At 39.6% G+C, this 16,610-nt stretch overlaps 1 protein-coding gene across 2 annotated transcripts in view; it reads left to right on the top strand.

Moving 5' to 3' along the window:
* Positions 1-16,610, top strand: part of ipo13b (importin 13b) — a 124,863-nt gene that overhangs the window by 69,904 nt on the left and 38,349 nt on the right. Inside the window, exons 11-12 of one of the 2 annotated variants that reach the window (XM_073062986.1) lie at positions 11,488-11,631; positions 11,802-11,882. In XM_073062986.1, the coding sequence (XP_072919087.1) occupies positions 11,488-11,631; positions 11,802-11,882 (225 nt within the window). The remainder of the gene's footprint in view (positions 1-11,487; positions 11,632-11,801; positions 11,883-16,610) is intronic. The other variant, XM_073062987.1, reaches the window with a different exon arrangement.

Raw genomic sequence — 16,610 nt, 5'->3', positions numbered from 1 at the left:
TTGAAACTGCTGGATTAACTATAATGCAAGCTGTTTACTTGCCTGCAGGTAAATAGTGATGTTGACAGGCTGAGCATATGGTTTATTTCTATGTAACATCAGTGTTATTTGTACATTCGACAATGAATGCTTTCACTGTAAGGGGAACTCATTTCTGTAGTGAATGAAGCAAAGTATTTGTTGCTAACAGGCCATGTTGAGTTCTGGAGGCTGAGGTATCGATAGACAGGACATACAGGGAGGTGGTTACACTCAAGCTGTAGGACATAGGTAACTAGGTGAGCATTAGGACGGAGAAAGGAGATAGACAGCTAATGCAGAGTACCTCTATGGCCTTTCCTTGAACAATACGTATACTGCTTTGAATACTGTTGGGTTGATGACCTAGCAGAGGAAAGCCACAGGCACCTGGTCTCTGGTACTGAGCCTGGCTCTGCGGCTGAGAGGGGAAGGAGGAGAAGACATGAGCTGTAGTGATAGGAGGTTTGTTGGTTAGGGAACAGAAAGGATGGTTTGTTGTCTTCCAGGTGCCAGAGTCAGGGACATTTTGGATTGAGTCCAAGCATTCTTAAGTGGGAAGATGAGCAGCCAGAGATCATGGTTCACATTGGTGTCAATGACATGGGTATGAAGGGTGACAAATCTTGCAAAGTGAGTTCAGGTGCTAATTTAAAGGTTGTGATCTCAGGGTTACTATCCATGTAGGGGGATAGGAACCAGAGCACCAGAACCGATAGCGAAGAGGTTGTGGAAAAAGATGTTGTTAAGCCTACATACAAAATCAGGAATGGAAAGGTTGGGACTAATGTTCTGAGCTGCATATCTTTTAATGCGAGTAGTATTGTAGGAAAGGCGGATGAGCTTAGGGCATGGATCAGCATGTGGAATTATGACATTGTAGCCATTAGTGAGACTTGGTTGCAAGAGGGGCAGGACTGGCATTTCAATGTTAGATGTGATAGAGTGGGAGGGATTAAAGGGGGAGGGGTGGCATTGCTAGCCAGGGAAAATGTCACAGCAGTTCCTAGTCAGGACAATCTGGTGAGTTTGTCTAGTGAGGCTTAATGGGTAGAATTGAGAAATAAGAAATGTATGACCACATTAATGGGATTATATTATATGCCACTCACTAGACCACAGGATTTAGAGGAGCAAATTTGTGGAGAGATTGCAGACTGTTGCAAAAAACAGAAGGTTGTAATAGTAGGTGATTTTACCTTTTCACATTGATTGGGACTCCCATACTGTAAAAGGCCTGGATGGGAAAGAGTTAGTCAAGTGAGTTCAGGAAAGTTTCCATAATCAGTACATAGAAGCTCCAACCAGAGAGAGAGATACCAGATCTATTAGGAAATGAGACAGGGCAGGTGACAGAAGTTTGTGTAGAGGAACACTTTACATCCAGTGATCCTAATGCCATTAGATTCAAGGTAATTATTGAAAGGGTCATTGGGTTGAGGTTCTGAATTGGAAAAAAGACCAATGTTGATGGTATCAGAAAGAATCTGGCAAGTGTGGATTGGGATAGGCTGTTTTGGCAAAATTGTACTTAGCAAATGGGAGGCCTTCAAAAGTGGAATTTTAAGACTACAGAGTTTATGTGTTCCTGTCAGAATAAAAGGCAAGGATATCAGGTATAGAGAACCTTGGTTTTTCAGAGATATTGAGGCCCTAGTTAAGAAAAAGATGGAGGTGCATAGCAGGTATAGGCAAGCAAGAAAAAATGAGGTACTGAGTATAAGAAATGCAAGAGAACATTTAAGAAGGAAATCAGGATGGCTAAAAGAAGGCATGAGGTTGCTCCAGCAGACAAGGTGAAGGAGAATCTTAAGGGGTTCTACAGATATGTTAAGAGCAAAAGAATTTCATGGGACAAAATTGGTTCTCTGGAAGATCAGAGTGTGGAGCCAGAAGCGATGGGGGAGGTCATAAATGGATTTTTTGCATGCTTATTTACTTAGGAAATGGAAACAGAGCCTACAGATGTGAGGCAATGCAGCAGTGAGGTCATGGACCCTTAACAGATTACAGAGGAGAAGGTATTTGTGTCTGGAGGTGAAGTAGGATGGATAAATCCCCAGGGCCTGATAATGTATTCCCTCAGGCCCTGTGGGAAGTTTGTGCAGAAATTGCAGGAGCCCTAGCAGAGGTATTTAAAACAACCTTGGCGATGGGTGTGGTGCCGCAGGATTGGAGAATAGCTAATGTTGTTCCATTGATTAAGAAAAACTCAAAGAATAAGCCAGGAAGTTATAGGCCAGTGAGCCTGACATCAGTAGTGGCTAAGTATTGGAAGGTATTTTAAGAGACTGGATATAAAAGGACACATTAGAGATGGTCGACATGGCTTTGTGCATGTTAAGTTGTGTCTAACCAATCTTATAAGGTTTTTTGAGGCAGTTACCAGGAAAGCTGATGAAGGCAAAGCAGTGGATATTGTCTACATGGACCTTAGCAAAATGTTTGACAAGGTCCAGCAGGGGAGTTTGATCAAGGAGCTTCAGTTGCTCAGCATTCAAGATGATGTAATAACTTGGATTAGTCAGTAGAAGAAGCCAGAAAGTGGTTGTAGATGGTTCCCTGTATGACTGGAGGCCTGTGACTAGTGAAGAAACTGCAGGGATCAGTGCTGCATCTGTTGTTTTTTATCATCTATATCAACAATCCAGGTGATAATGTGGTAAACTAGATCAACAAATTTGTGGATGACACCAAGATTGGAAGTGTAATGGACAGCGAGGAAGACTATCAAAGTTTGCACTGAGATCTGGACCACCTGGTGAAAATGGCTGAAAAATGGCAGATGGAATTTAATGCAGATAATAGTGAGGATTTGCACTTTGGAAGGTCAACCAGCGTAGGACTTGCGTGTGAGCAGCAGAGCTCTGGGGAGTGTAGTAGAACAAAGGAATCTGGGAATACAGATCCATAATTCTTTGGAAATGGTGTCACAGGTAGCTAAGGTTATAAAGAAATTTTTTGGCACATTTCCCCTCAAAAGTCAAAGTATTGAATACAGGGGTTGTGTTGAAGTTGCAGAAGATGTTGGTGAGGCCTAATTTTGAGTATTATGTTCAGTTTTGGTTGACTACATACAGGAAAGATGGTAAATTGTGGTAAACTATCACCACAAACAATAAATATACGAGTGAAGGCAAGGCTGATTCGAGAGTTGAGCTGTGCAGGTGCAATGCAAGTCAGAGCATGGCATGTTTGAGGAGAAGTGTTCAGAGTGAGGTCGAGGCATAGTTAAGATGGAGTTGCAGCGAGCAAATCAAGAGCCTAAACCAAGAGCGAGGTTGGATCAATCCAAGCACCGAGCTGCTTTGGAAGGGTTGAGTATGGGCCAGTACGCGGTCTTGAGCAAGGTGGTGGGGTACGGGCCCAGAGCATATTGCTGTGGCAGAGCCTGGGTCCTACTGCAGAGGACGGCCTGGTGTTTGGAGATTTAAACGTCGACTCAGATAGACTGGTAAGGCATGGTGTCGGGAATGGAGACAAGAATCAGGCCAACTCTGCCCACTCTTCAGCACCATTCACTGCGCTCTCTGTGGTGCTGAGGCTGTAAGACTGCTATGTGCTTTGTGTCTGCGAGCTTCACAGCAATTTGCCCTGTTTTGTGATGAACTGAGACTGAGGTTATGGGCCTACTCCTTCTCTGTGCTCCGGGTCTATTGACTCAGTGCTGAATGCTGTTGCTCTTTTTTAAATTGGATTCTTTCAGGTTTGTAGCTTTGTGGCTGCCTGTAAACCGAGGGATCTCAAGGTTGTATAATTTATACATACTTTGATAATAAATGTACTTTGAACCCATTGAATAAGATTGAACGAGTGCAGAGAAAATTTACAAGGATGCCGCAGGGACTTAAGGACTTGAGTTATAGGGAAAGGTTGAATAGTTTAGGACTTTATTCCCTAGAAATGAGAAGATTGAGGGGAGATTTGACAGGGGTATACTAAATTATGAGAGGGTATAGATAGAGAATGTCCCGCTTGGTGGCACAATAATATCAGCGCCGGACTCCAGAGCGAAGGTTCCCAAGTTTGAATCCAAGCCAGGTTAAGCGTCGAGCTAGCAACTCAGCCTCATAAAAACAAGAATAGCTTGCTACGGAAACACCGTCAAAAGTCGGTGCTCCGATAACTCCACTGCCGTGATAAGGGCTATTCTTCTTCTTCATAGATAGAGAATGCAAGCAGACTTTCTCCATTGAGGTTGGGTGAGACTAGAGCTAGAAGTCATGAGTTAACGGTGTAAGGTGAAATCATTAATGGGAACATGAGGAGAAACATCTTTACTCAGAGGGTGGTGAGAGTGTGGAACAAACTGTCAGCAAAAGTGGTGGATGCAGGGTCAATTTCAACATTTAAGTGAAATTTGGATAGGTACATGGATGGATGGGGTATGGAGGGCTGTGGTCCAGGTGGAGTTCAATGGGACTAGGCAGATTAATTGTTTGGCACAGACTAAACGGGCCAAAGGGCTTATTTCTATGCTGCAATGTTCTGTGACTCTATTGAATTTGACTACTTGCCCTTGTGCTATTGTATGTGAAATCAGGGACAAATTCCTATCTATTTAAATCTTTAAAATTTGTGTTTTATGCATGGCAAGAAAATTAGCATTTTTTGGCAATTTTGCATTTTTCTTTCTTTGTCTTTTGTAAAAATTAGTACTTAGAATACTTTATAATTTAGAGGATTTTGAATGAATCACAACATAATGTTATGAAAATGATTCAACTATTGAGTCCTTGCAATAGCTCATGATGAGCGATTGTTGGAAATACTCAACAGTTTAGGCAGTACCTGCTGAGAAAGAAACAGTAATTCCTAACCATAATTCCTTATTTATTTAACCTCCTGAAGAGTAATTATTTACAGTTACAGTACCTATAAAAAGTATTCACCCCCTCTTTAGAAGTTTTATTATTTTACAACATTGAATCACAATGGACTTAATTTGGCTTTTTTGACACTGATCAACTGGAAAACTCTTTCACATCAAAGTGAAAACATCTCTACAAAGTGATCTACATTAATTACAATTATAAAACACAAAATAATTGATTACATAAGTATTCACTCCCTTCAAGTCAGTATTTAGTAGATGCACCTTTGGCAGCAATTACAGCCTTCTGTGTGAATAGGTCTCTATCAACTTTGCACATCTGGACACTGCAGTTTTTCCCCATTCTTTACAAAACTGTTCAAGCTGTGTCATGGGGATTGTGAGTGAACAGCCCTTTTCAAGTCCAGTCACAAATTCTCATTTGGATTGAGGTCTGGACTTCGACTTGGGCCACTCCAGTACATTAACTTTGTTGTTTTAAGCCATTCCTGTGTAGGTTTGGTTTCATGCTTGGGGTCATTGCCTTGCTGGAAAACAAATCTTCTCCCAAGTCACAGTTCTCTTGCAGACTGCATCAAGTTTTTCTTCAGAATTTCCCTGTATTTTGCTGCATTCATTTTACCCTCTACCTTCACAGCCTTCCAGGGCCTGCTGCTACTTGAAGTATCCCCACAGCATTACGCAGCCACCACCTGGTAGGGTAGTGTAAGGTAGGGATGGTGTGTTTTTGATGATGTGCAATGTTTGGCTTATGCCAAACGTAACGTTTAGTCTGATGGCCAAAAAGGTCAATTTTGCTTTCATCATGCCTTCTTCCAGCTGACTTCAGAGTCTCCCACATGCCTTCTGGCAAATTCTAGCAGAGATTTCATGTGAGCTTTTTTTTCAACAGTGGCTTTTTCTTTGCCACTCTCCCATAAAGCTGTGAATGGTGAAGCACCAACTAACAGTTGTTCTATGCACAGTCTCTCCATCTCAGCTACTGAAGCTTGTAACTCCTCCAGAGTTGTCATAGGTCTCTTGGTGATCTCCCTCACTAGTTCTCTTCTTACATGGTCACTCAGTTTTTGAGGACGGCCTGCTCTAGGCAGATTTACAGCTGTGCCATATTCTTTCCATTTCTTGATCATTGACTTAACTGTACTCCAAGGGATGTTCCGTGACTTGTAAATTTTCTTGTATCCATCTCGTGACTTGTGCTTTTCAATAACCTTTTCCTGGAGTTGGTTGGAGTGTTCTTTTGTCTTTGTAGTGTAGCTTTTGCCAGCATACTGATTCACCAGTAGTTGGACCTTCCACATACAGGTGTATTTTTACTGCAGTCAATTGAAACACATTGACTGCACACAGATCTCCATTTAACTAATTATGTAAATTATAAAACCAATTGGCTACATCAATGATAATTTGGTGTGTCATATTAAGGGGGGTGAATACTTACACAATCAATTATTTTTTGTTTTATATTTGTAATTAATTTAGATCACTGTAGAGATCTGTTTTCACTTTGACACAAAAGAGTCTTTTACTGTTAATCAGTGTCAAAAAAGCCAAATTAAATAAACTGATTTAATACTGTAAAACAATAAAACATGAAAACTTCGGGGGGAGGGTTGATTACTTTTGATAGGTACTGTATGTCTCAGCATAAATTTCTGCTGATGAATGCAATTCCTTTCACTTTTGTGCCTAAAGTAGTTTGTATTTTGGAAAATAGATCTTTGTGTTGAATATTTATTAATATAATATTGTCTTTCTGTAATCTGTTAAAATTCAGATTGAATTGAAATCACCCTCCATTCATTAAACATCATGTGTAATCATCAGAAGGGGGGAATAGAAGATGAACACCAAAGCTGAATGTAGGTTGCATGCTGTTCAGAGGACAAGTTTGATAAATGCTAACTATAGCCTGGACTAGAAAATATAATTGCCAGTTACATCTTCATTCTTAGTATTTTCTTTCCCACTGTATTTAAAGTCTTTCCTTTATTTGTTGAAAGCTCTCTTTTTTTTGATAGCTTTCTTTGATGACTCCTTAATTGTGCAGAAGAGTGTCAGTAATAAACTGCTTGTCAGAGTGCCTTGTAATTTAGGGGCAATAACAGATTTACGAAACCAAGAACTTGTCACTACGTTGAGAGTTTTATTATTGGTTGTGTTATACCAATTGGTTGCATGTAACTTTTCTCTTTGCAGAAGCCTGACAAACTTCTGATTTTTCTTCAGTTACCGGGTAAGTCCTTTTGAGAGCAGAGGGGCTGGAGTTAATTAATCTAACTAGAATATTCAAAAATACTATTTATAATCTGGCTGCTAAATATTAAATCATTACATTCAGTAAATGGCAAATTTCAAATTGTATCTCAATTTTGAAATTAATGCTCTTATTAAATAAGAATTGATTATAATTTTTTCATTGGTCTGAAGTTAACAATTTCTCAACCAGTATGGAAAAAGATTGAACCAGTGTACCAATAGCTCAAAATACATTGAAAGAGTCCCATTGAATTCAAAGCTGCCTTTTCTGCAACCATAAGCATCACTTTCAGCTGTTCCATTCGATTTACGCTTTCAAAACATTTAAGATGGTTTAATTGCCTTGGGGAAACACCACTTTGCTGCTGCTTTTTTGGGAGGTTGCACCAATCATTCTTGCAGATAGATTTGTTCACCTTTTGTAACTCTAGACACAATGAAAATAAACAATCTGGTTTGTATTAAAAGGCAAAAGGATTATGAGGATCTAATGTTTGGCAATTGAGTTAGGAAGAGTGAAAATAGAGTCCAAAACAATTGTGTTGCCATGGAATGATGTATGGTCTCTGGCAATCACATTGAATATGTAAGCCTTGTATCTTCAGTTTCTTAGTTTCCTGATAATTGATTTGGGAATGCCTGATGAATTCCTTACCATCATTGCACTATCATAAGGTGATGAAGTCCAGTTATAACATTCTGAATGTCTTCCTGCTAAAATTAGTTACATTTAACATATAGAGTAAATCTTTCTGAAATGGGAGAGGAAAGTAAGGCACTAGTTGCTTACATTGTAATAGTTGGAATAATGATGCACGTTTATTCATGTTTTTGCTAAAGATTTATGTTTTAGTTGGCCATTTCTTATGACCATAAGACATAGGAGCAGAATTATGCCATTTGACTTATCGTATCTGCTCCACCATTCCAACTTGGCTGATTTAGTGTCCCTCTCAATCCCATTTGCCTGTATTCTCCCCATTGATGGGCCTGATTAATCAAGAACCAATCAACCTTTGCTTTAAATATACTCAATGACTTGACCTCCACAGTTGTCTGTAGCAATGAATTCCACAGACTCACTGTCCTCTGGCTCAAATAATTCCTCATCTCTGTTCTAAATGGACATTCCTCTATTCTGAGGCTATGCTCTCTGGTCCTAGACTCCTCCAGTAAAAGAAACATCCTTGCACATCCACTCTATCTAGGCCTTTCAATATTTGATAAGCTTCAGTAAGATCCCTCTTCATTCTTCAAAATTCCAACAAGTACAGGGCCAGAGTCATCAAACACACTCCATACATTAGCCCTTTCATTCCTGGAGTCATTCTCATGAACCTCCTCAGTGCGAGCACATCCTCTCTTAGATAAGGGGCCCAAAACTGCTCACAATACTCCGTGCAGTCTGACCAGTGCCTTATAAAGCTTCAGCATCACATCCTTGCTCTTGTATTCTAGTAATTTCAGATGTATACTTTTGTTGAATATTGCAGATTTTTTTGAGAGCTCTCTGAGTCATATTGGCTTATCTATTTGTACTTGTCTGACTTGATGTGTACGGCAGATTTGGAGTTAGTGATTGGTTAAACATGTCTCCCATGGTGGTTAATTGCATGTAAGAATCAGGTGAAATTATAAGCCTGTTGTTCAAAAGTATTAAGCCTTTAATGCTTTTAAGATTCATTTGCAATTTATTAGATTGAACATTACATTAATATCAGGTTAACAATTATGAATGTATAAATAAAATTTAAAAGATGTGTGAAATTGAAGGTGCTCTCCAACTTCATGCCTGTATAGGTGAACATATTTTTAACTGATAAGACTACAGTTCTTTATAACTGAGAGCTTTTAAAGGTGAGTTGTATACACACTGAGACTAAGTGGTTGATACTAAGGGATGAATGTATGGAGCTGTATTTTGCATTTCATGTGAACAAGTGGAACTCCTGTTAGATGCATGTATTGGTGTAGTGGGATGTGAAGTGGGAAGAATACTCAGAGTTAAATCAAAATAAGTGATACCCAGTATGTGCACTAACAGTTTTCATTTGTAATTGTATGAAAATATCAATACATGCCATTAAAATTAATATTTATGTAGCCTGTAATGGGAAAGATTAATTCTGAGTAAACTAGGTTGAAGATTGTAAAACAAAACACAAAATATTGGAGCAAACACGAGGAAATCTGCAGATGCTGGAAATTCAAACAACACACACAAAATGTTGGCCTGGCCTGCTGTGTTCCACCAGCATTTTGTGTGTGTTGTTCACAAAATATTGGAAATACTCAGAAGGTCAGATAGCATCTCTGGGGAAAGGAAACGGGTTAATGAATCATCCTTAATTAGAACTGGAAATGAGGATGTTTTAAGTTGCAGAGAGGTGGTGAGAACAGAGAATATTTGTGATAGAATGCTGACTAAACTTAATACAATAATTACCTTAAACCTGGGTACGAAAGAAAAGAAGAAAATGCTAAGTAGAAACGATGGTTGAGTCACATCTGTGGATAGAAGAAAAAGGTGGTTATTTAAAATTGATAAACTTAGTATTAAGTCCTGAAGACTGCAACATTTCCATATGGAGGAGAGGGCCATTACTTGTGCCTACTTGGAGCATCGTTGGAGAAGTGTAGGTTACTAGAAATCAAGAGGCCAGAGTGGGGGTGAGACAAAGAATTAAAATGACAGGTTAATTGTAAGCTTGGATACTCTTGTGGATCAAGCAGAGATGTTTTTCAAAGCATTTATCCAGTCTATATTTGGTCTGTCCACAGTAGAGGAAGCTGCATGTCATTAGACTGGAAGAAGTGCAAATTCATTATTTCTTCACGTGGAAGGACCATTTAGGTCTCTGGAGGGTGATTGTTGGTGATATTAAAGGAAAGTGATGTATTTCCTCCTGTTTGTTACATAGAATAGAGGAAGGGCGTGTTTAGCGATGGAAGAAGAGATGAAGGATCCATGGAGGATCTAAGCTCTTAGAAAACTGAAAGGGGAGGAGAATATATATCTGTTTATGAAATCTTGTATAAAGTGATGGAAATTCTGAAGATGTCATCGAAGTTGTGGTTGTTAGAATGGAAAATGGGGACAAGGAGAACCCAATCCTTGGTCTATGTGTGTGAGCAAGTGCAGGAAATAGACAAGGTGTGATTGAGAGTCTGGCCATCTGTGTTGGAGGGGAAGCTATGGTTAATGTGAAAGGAAGAAATCTTAAGGACATTAGAGTGGAAAGAATCATTGTGGGTGAAATGGAACTCTTACAGCAGGGTGTCTGTAAAGATGGGAGTCGTTGGCTTATAATAGATATTGGTCACAACCTACTGGGAATGAGGTGGAAATGTCAAGAGAGGGGAAAAAATTAGAATTATAGCATATGAAAGTGGCTGCAGGCTGCAGTTTGGCAACAAAGGTAAGAAATTTTTGATTATGAGTACAGAAAGAACCACGAGTACAGTGATTAATGTAAGAGAAATGAAAAGTGAGATGTCAGTAACTCGTGCTTTCCAGAGTACTCAGGAACTCTATTATCTAGCACTTTAAAAAAAAGTCCCCTCAAGATTAAATATCTGATTGAAAGCGCTTGCATGTTAATTGTGGATTGCTACCATCCTTGCCCACTTGCTAAATTTCCTGGTGTCACTCTGCATAAGTTTGCTTTCAGTAGGATGGGTAATAGCTTGCTGCATATCTCTATCTTTGGCTGTGAATGCTCAAAGCAACTAAAATAAATTTTAATCTCCATCCACTGCACGCAATATTTTGAAATTTAAAATATAAACTTCATTAAAAATTTGAGAAGCTGCTGGGGAAAGGTTCTTTACTTACGTCTATCCTTAAACAAAAATATCACTATCATTTTCCTTCACTCTTTTGTCCGTTCCCCTTTTCTGCTTTTTCAGGGTCATGGACTTTCTTTGTGATTTTACTCAATTTACATTGTTTTCCTGTTATCTAGTTTTGTTTGCCACTGAGCAGGTATATTTTTTTAAATCTTTTTTACAATCAGTTTGAATATTTTTTCAGTAATTTGTATTCTTGTTGTGCAATGTAAATTTGATATTACCTCTTGAAAATTTTAAGTCTTTTATGTAACTTGTGTAATGAGTATTGCTGATTTTGTTTTGTATAAAATTTGTTTCTAGTAAAAGTAATTATTTCAAGTTAATTACTATCATTTTTCTTTGTATTAGATTTATTTGTTTATGTACTTGCCGTGATACTTATACTCATATTAATTATTATGAATTGTTATGGCCATTATGAACATACTTAAGTTTTGATGCTGTAAGTATCGATCATTTAAGTTGCTCATAATTCTGTTCTGTTTTCATGCAATTATAGCTTTGTTTTTGACCTTCCCTTGCAGCCAAATCCATCAAATAAACTAGCAATAATACATATTTTGGGTCTGTTGTCCAATTTGTTTACCACATTGGATATCAGTCACCATGACGATGAGCCTGAAGGCAGTGAAGCAAAGAAAAAACCCACCTTGCAAGGACCTAACCCAGTAAGTACTAGCAGTGGTACTAACATGGGATTCTCATGACTTGATCTTACTCTTTTTAGAAAAAAAGAATGCTGTTTATGTAAACAGGGACTTGTTTGTGGGGAATTTTGTGTTTTATAAATTCAATCTAAGATTCAAAATAAACTACAAACTGTGATATTTCCCCACAGGTTGTGGTGGTTCTCCAACAAGTCTTCCAACTAATACAGAAAGTGCTGTCTAAATGGCTGAATGATGCTCAGGTTGTTGAGGTAAGATAAATCACGTAGAGTAATGTTAGTTCTGTGATTTGTTTTCAATGTTGTCTTAAGACTCATATTTTTGTATATACATCATGGCTTTTAAAAGGAAAGGACATATCAGTCAGCTGTGTTTCTAAGCCTTTAGTTTTTCTGTACCTCAGATAATTTTCAGTGTTAGGGTGTTATGTTTCCAAGTCATGTTAGTGCATCAGCACAAAATGTAATTTGAATTTGTATTTATATTTTTTTGGTTTGTTGGAGTAGCAGTTTACATTTTTGTAGCACCTTTTTGCATTCAAAATATTTTTGGTATGATCAGTCAAAATGCATGTCAGATAAAGGACATTGGAAGAGTGACCATCTTTGGTCAAAGTGTGAAGAAGAAAAGTTGAATTGGAATTGGTTTATTGTTGTCATATGTATTGAAGCACAGTGCTTTTTGTGAACCGATGATACAGATCAAACATTACATGGTGCATTGAGCTAGTACAATGTACCATAATAAAAGAATGGCAAATAATACCTATTAGCTATAGAAAAAGTGCAGAGCAGGTAAACCATCTAATTGTTCTAGAGAATCATTCAATAGTCTTACAACAGTGGGATGGAAGGTGTCCTTGAGCTTCCTGGTACATGGTTTCAGGCTTTTGTATCCTCTGCCCAATGGATTTGGGAGAAGAGAGCATGTCTGGCATGGGTGGGTCAGTACAGCTGTGTGCTGTACTGAGGCAACAAGAATAAACAGAGTCTACGGAGGTGAGGCTGGTTTCTGTGATGTGTTGAGCTGTGTCCACAACTCTGCAGTTTCTTGTGGTCATGTGCAGAGCAGCAGCTGTACCAAGCCATGATGCATCCATATAGGACTCCGTGTGTGTAGCGATTAAAAATTGGTAAGGGTCAATAGGGACATGCCAAATTTCTTTAACTCCCTGAGGAAATCGGAGCGTTGCTGAACTTTCTTGGCTGTTGCACCTTGGTGGTTGGGCCAGGGCAGACTATCAGTGTTGTTCACTCCTAGGAACTTGAAAGGAAAGTGAGAGACTTCATGGCTAGATATCTTAAACCATGACTTCCATGAGGAGGTGGGGAATTACATTGTGCTGTATGAGTACAACATGAAGTTCAGGATTTGTACGGATGGAGGAGAATGTAGGTATAGAGTCACACTTTTGATTGCCTGTCCAGACGTCGCTTTCGTTCTCCAAATGGTTTTCTACTTTACTTTCTAGTATGGGACTTTAATTTGCATGAACCACTTTGTTACTGCAGGTTAACTTTAATGTTGATCTCTCAGAATTACCTTAAAAGGAAGATGGTATGCAGTGATGAGCTAGTTACCTGGTAACAGTCAATATTAAATTACTACTTGTCAACTTTGGTGTTGTCTGTTTATCTGCATTTACTGTAGCTATAGCATTAGTTGGTGTATATGTTTGCCAAATTAAATCACTTTTAAAATTTATTTGGTGGCAAAATTCTTTTTAAACTATTAAAAATCATTTGCCGTTTCTACATATGAAAAATCAAACTCTCCGGATATGGTATAAACATTACATTGTCGATTATCTCTTGATTAGTCAGACAGTAATTCACTTTACTTTTTCCGCTTTGTTGGCATTGAAGATTATGATACATAGATGCTTTTAGATCTGAGGACATAGAACTGTTGGCCTGCAGAAGTCAGAATTGAAGCTATTTCTTATATATGGCTTAATTTTGAGAATGGATGCTGAAGGTCGAAATTTCCAGACAGTATTAAATTGAAAAATGTTCAGGTAAAAGGATTAGACAACAACTCTAGGGAACCTTGGCTGGTCAGATAGAAAACAGATGAAATTTAGTACAGAGGAATGCGAGGAGGAAGACAAATAATGGAACTGATACAATACATAGTAAAACCTCCAAGGTATGGGAAGTTGGAGAAGATCTTAAAAACCTCACTCTGCATAAAGCTCTAGATTGTTTAGAATGGTGTTCTACATTTTAGCTAATGTTACTCATCAGTGACTTAAAGTGAAGTTAGAATTTGACCTCTGACATTTTATCCTCTGCTGGATTCACGCCTTCAACCGCCGGTTCTTCACCTTCCTCATATCCAGTAAGGATCAGAAGATTGCCCCTCTCCAGACAGTAGATTCTACCAGCCCCACACTGCAATCTCCGCTGCCTCCTATTCTGCCCTTGATTACTTTGGACTCCCCCAGATTACAGATCTTGCTGAATCCTTCCCTGACCCCCACAGCTCTGGGCACCCCCAGACCAGTGACACCGCTATTGCCAACACCAGTTTCAGTGATCTCAGGATTCCACTACCATCAATGCCGGTTCCTTCGACCCCAGACACCTTCAGACTGCTAATTGTACAGCCTGTAGCTCCGGCTCCAGCCTACTTCAGCAAGTATTCCACACAAAGAAGCAGAGAGCTTTGAGGACTTCTTGATGGGTGATAGAAGTGTATAGTGACTGAACATCCATGGTGAAGATGAGGTGGTCAGGTTCAGGGAATTGTAAGTTATTTGGGCAATCGAGGGCAAGTATTCCACACCCTGTGCTGAAGTCTTCTCCTGCCTTCAACTCTCTTCCTCTTCTTAGACACCCTGCTCTGGTTCTTTTCATCTTATATTGCCAATGAGACATCAACTGTCTCGACTTCAGCTCTCCTCTCTCCTCCTCCAATCTTACTCCCATTGAGCATACTGCCATCCACTCTCTCCGCACCAGTCCCAACCTTACCATCAAACCTGCAGACAAAGGGGGTGCTGTTGTAATGTGGTGCACTGACCTCTCCCTTGCTAAGGCCAGGCAACAACTCTCAGATACCTCCTCATTCCTACGCCTTGAAGAGGACCCCACTCCGGACTATCAGAAAACCTGTCTCTGACACCATCACTGACCTAATCAACTCTGGAGAACTCTCATCTACTGCCACCAAACTCATAGTTCCCTTACCCGACACTGTTTGCTTCTACCTCCCATCAAAAATCTACAAACCTGACTGTCTGGGTAGGCCTATTGTCTCTGCATGCTCTTGCCCCACTGAACTCGTGTCCTCATATCTCAATTCCATTCTATCCCCCTTCATTCAGTCCCTTCCCACCTACATCAGCAACACTTCTCATGCCCTCGATTGCCCAAATAACTTACAATTCCCTGAACCTGACCACCTCATCTTCACCATGGATGTTCAGTCACTATACACTTCTATCACCCATCAAGAAGTCCTCAAAGCTCTCTGCTTCTTTCTTGACAAAAGAACCAACCAATCTCCCTTCTCCACTACCTTCCTCTGTTTGGCAGAATTGGTCCTCATCCTCAACAATTTTTCCTTTAGTATCTCCCACTTCCTCCAAAATCGAGGGGTAGCCATAGGCACTTGCATGGTCCCCAGCTATACCAGCCTCTTCATTAGCTATGTAGAACAGACAATGTTCGAAGCCTTCCCTGGTTATACTCCCCAACTCTTCCTCCACTACATTGATGATTGCATTGACGCTGCTTCATGCACTCATGCTGAACTCATCAATTTTATCAACTTCGCTTCTAACTTCCACCCTGTCCTTAAATTCACTTGATCCATCTCTGATACCTCCCTCCCCTTTCTCAACTCTTTGTCTCCATCTCTGGAGAGAAAGTGTCAACTGACATATTTTATAAACCTACAGTTTATAACAGTTTATTCCCACAGTTATCTCAGCTATAGCTCTACCCATCCTCTCTTTCATGTACATACGTGCTTACCCTATCTTCCTGCCATTTTTATAGTGATAAGAGCTCCTCTTGTCCTTACTTACACCATCAGCCTCTGCATACAGTACACTGTCCTCCACAAATTCAGCCATCTCCAAAGGGATCCAACCACTAAGTACAAACCCCATATCCAGAAAAGTTGGGATATTTTCCAAAATGCAATAAAAACAAAAATCTGTGATATGTTAATTCATGTGAACCTTTGTTTAACTGACAAAAGTACAAAGAAAAGATTTTCAATAGTTTTACTGACCAACTTAATTGTATTTTGTAAATATACACAAATTTAGAATTTGATGGCTGCAACACACTCAACAAAAGTTGGGACAGAGTTAAAATAAGATTGAAAAGTGCACAGAATATTCAAGTAACACCGGTTTGGAAGACTACACATTAAGCAGGCTAATTGGTAGCAGGTGAGGTATCATGACTGGGTATAAAAGTAGCTTCCATCAAAGGCTCAGTCTTTGCAAGCAAGGATGGGTCGTGGCTCACCCCTTTGTGCCAAAATTCGTGAGAGAATTGTTAGTCAGTTCAAAAGGAACATTTCCCAACGCAAGATTGCAGAGAATTTAGGTCTTTCAACATCTACATAATACTGTGAAAAGATTCAGAGAATTCAGAGACATCTCAATGCGTAAAGGGCAAGGTCGGAAACCACTGTTGAATGTGCGTGATCTTCGAGCCCTCAGGCGGCACTGCCTAAGAAACTGTAATGCTACTGTGACAATTATAGCCACCTGGGCTTGGGAGTACTTTGGAAAACCATTGTCACTTAACACAGTCTGTCACTGCATCCAGAAGTGCAACTTGAAACTGTATTGCGCAAGGAGGAAGCCATACATCAACTCTATGCAGAAACGCCGGCAAGTTCTCTGGGCCCGAGCTCATCTCAGATGGACCGAAAGACTGTGGAAACATGTGCTGTGGTCAGATGAGTCCACATTTCAGCTAGTTTTTGGGAAAAACGGGCGTCGAGTTCTCCGTGCC

This window comes from Hemitrygon akajei, chromosome 12, assembly GCF_048418815.1.
Source record: "Hemitrygon akajei chromosome 12, sHemAka1.3, whole genome shotgun sequence".
NCBI classification, from domain to species: Eukaryota; Metazoa; Chordata; class Chondrichthyes; order Myliobatiformes; family Dasyatidae; genus Hemitrygon; species Hemitrygon akajei.
Note: the sequence above shows the minus strand (reverse complement) of the source record. Positions and strands in the feature narration are given on the sequence as shown.